At 33.2% G+C, this 3,322-nt stretch overlaps 1 protein-coding gene across 1 annotated transcript; it reads left to right on the top strand.

Moving 5' to 3' along the window:
• Window positions 1–2,834: 2,834 nt before the first annotated feature.
• On the top strand, window positions 2,835–3,083 carry LOTGIDRAFT_111196 (hypothetical protein; the record flags this gene model as incomplete). The annotated part of the gene is made up of 1 exon (XM_009048322.1): window positions 2,835–3,083. A coding segment is annotated over one exon (249 nt), but the record flags the coding sequence as incomplete, so codon positions are not given.
• Window positions 3,084–3,322: the final 239 nt, after the last annotated feature.

The raw sequence follows: 3,322 nt of genomic DNA, 5'->3' as shown, positions 1-3,322 counted from the left end.
AGCGTCAAAATTTGTTTGTGAACACAATAGAGACTACAGTTTTTAACTGATTTTAATGAAATTTGGTGTGATCATTTATATTGTTAGATCTTGGTCATGTTTGAATTTGACGATCTTTTGATGAACGGTTTTTGAGTTATTGCCATTGACTTAGGAAAAATGCGTCAAAATTTGTTTGTGAACACAATAAAGACTACAGTTTTTAACTGAATTAATGAAATTTGGTGTGATCATTTATATTTATGAGATCTTGGACAAGTCCGAATTTGATATTTCAATGAACGGTCTTTGAGTTATTGCCCTTGAATCAGGAAAAACGCATCAAAATTTGTTTGTGAACATATGAAACATGATGTGATCATGTATATTGATGCGATAATTTGATGTATATGGGTTATTAATATTGGTTTTTAAAAAATTGGTGGAATTTCTCAGCATAAATAACTGGCAGTAATTATAAATACATGTATCATTGAATTCAAACTAATAAAATTTCTTTAAAATGAGAAAATTCATACTTTAAACACTAAAGACTGTTTTATCATTTCTGACAACTGCCATTGGGGGTATGTTACCTTGCCTGGCAATCTATCTTTTATGTTCTGTGTAACAAGATTTATCGGATTCAATTGAAAATTATCAATTTTTTTTTAATTTAAGACTCATGTGCTAATTATCGGATCTGAAATTTACAGGATATGATTATACAGAATGGCCATACAAATAGAACTGCGTCATAAAATTTTTTTTATCACTTCCGGTTTGAGTGTAGGGACTTCCGGTTTCTCACGTTGGGTGACCCTGCCTCCGATGCAATTAACCCTTACCCATACAGATTATCTACAGAATATCATTGGAACCAAGTAGAAAAAATTAAAACCGGAAATGACGCATGCGTAGTTACCTCAGAGTGGCGCATTTTCGGGAAATTTTAGTAAGTTTCCCGTTTATTATTCGATTACAATGACTTTGGTGTCTATCAAAACTTGTTGGGAACAGAATTTTGATTTTCGAATTTAAATCTATTTTATATCTCGTGACCTTGACTTTTCCAGTGTAGAATTCCTTGACCTCAGCTATTAATAGACATACTGATGTTTGACAAAAAAATATCAACTTCCGGATTTAGAGAGCATCGAAAATTGACATATTTGCAGCTTTGGACGGTTATGCATTATTCTCTAATAAACACAGAGGCTTGTTCATAGTATTAATGGCCCTAACATTCTCTATTTGATGATATATTACAATAATGCATAATGCACTATTTGAAAAAAGAATTTTTTTCCAACTCCGGTCCTTACATCAAAAGTATTTATCCCACATCACAACAAAATTTAGAAAACCTTCATTATAAAAACTCTCAATTGCTCATTTCATGTTCACAAACTGTAGGATTAAAGGCACCGGAGTTCAAAGCTAACAAGCTAGAGGTTTCAAAAGGTTCGAAAGCCATGGAACAAGGTCTCCTTCTAATTAGACTGTTCCATAAGGTATTGTCCGTCTTGACCTAATTTGGGATATAAATCAATCTATGCCAAAATAACAGCTTGGGCACATCCATTTTGGATTGTTACCCACACTAGTCTTACTGATATTGAATAAAGAATCAAAATAATCTTTTTTAATTTCGCTTAAGCTTAGTTTTATACACTGTATATGCGTCAGTTGACTTTCTCATTTCAAAACCATCCAACAGAATCTCTGGATATTCCACCAGATAAGAATATTAACGTAATTGTTATCTACAGGCCGCCTGTTTATTGATTAGAATTATTTCTTTCAATGTTACAAAGATTATTAGTTTAATTAGAAGAATCTGGTTCAGATTGTTATTATTGAGGATTTCCATCAAAATATCTTGGAGGGTCATTGGTCTATAGTGAATTGTTTTAAAACATTTGTTTTCCGACAACTTGTTCAGGATTACACTACCGGGACACTCATAGACCATGTTTATATCAGTAAAGATATTCCGTCACATAATGTGGCTATTCACATAACCATACGATAACGTTATATAAGATAAAGATAAATATCTAATAAAACTGTTTAGTTTCCTCGCCTGTTTACTATGGGGCAAGGTATTATATACCAGATATCAGAGTTTTATTTATTGTTCACAAATTGTGGGCTTGAAAGCTAACAGACTAAAAGTATCAAAATGCTCAAAAGCCATGGTTTGAGGTCTCATTGCCACGCTCGGAGCTGTTCACAGTTCTAGTATAAGGTTGTGTTCTTTAAACTTGGAAAACCCGCTTATTTGAATATTCAATATTTGATTACCTTCTATTATTATTATACACCATATATAATATAACTGCATTTATAGATATGTTTTTGGTTATTTGCCAAAACTCATTTTTGATCGGTGGAAAGTTCTATAAAGATCGCCTTTTAAATTAGTACTTTAAATTCTATATATCATCCGATCGCTTCTTGATCCAGATAAATAGTAAAATAAATACCACAAGCTATTGTCAGACCGTGACCAAAAATCTACAAGGTCGCGGGCTACCGTGAAGAAACACTTATAACATTCCTACACTTATTAGAAAATAACTTACATATTATATTTTAGGATAAATTTCACAAATGTCGATATGATACAGGTCTCGTTAAACTATAATTTCAGATTTTCCGGACAGAATGATCGAGTTGAATGTGATATTTGTGGTATACGCGTCGCTAAATGGTCAGCACAGGATAATGCTCTACAATGTCATGCCAGATTAGGTCCAAAATGTGCTTTCTTAAAAGAGATTGGTCTTACCGAAAATTACAGATTGGCAAAATATCCAAATTATTCTACTTATGAAATTCGTTTAGAATCAATGTTGGCAGTCCCCCAGGAATTTATATCATCACTACCCTCTAATGATAAGCTTGCCCACGCCGGTCTATTTTATATGGGTTCAATTGATCGAATGTGTTGTTTTTATTGTGGGTTAGTATTAAGAGACTGGGAATCCACTACTGATCCTTTAGAAGTTCATCAACAGTATCACGGTGATTGTTTCTTCATCGTCACATTGGTAAGTCGTATAACTGGTAACGATAAAGATGTAAGTAGAACTCTACAGATAGTTGAAAATCACTTAGCTATGAGACTCAATAGTGAAACATTTACATACAGGCTCGGAACAATACTATCAGAATCAGCGGACACCAAATCACATGTGAACTCAATTCCAAGTGATCATCAAGAAGAAGAAGCAGAAACAGAACATGAAAATTTGAAACTGGATATTTTCTCCCTTTCTATGAAAGAGAAAAACTCAATTTCGGACGTTTGCCTTGATGGGGTCGATGGGTCGTTGTC

The sequence above is a fragment of the Lottia gigantea genome, assembly GCF_000327385.1.
Source record: "Lottia gigantea unplaced genomic scaffold LOTGIsca_12, whole genome shotgun sequence".
NCBI classification, from domain to species: domain Eukaryota; kingdom Metazoa; phylum Mollusca; class Gastropoda; family Lottiidae; genus Lottia; species Lottia gigantea.
Note: the sequence above shows the minus strand (reverse complement) of the source record. Positions and strands in the feature narration are given on the sequence as shown.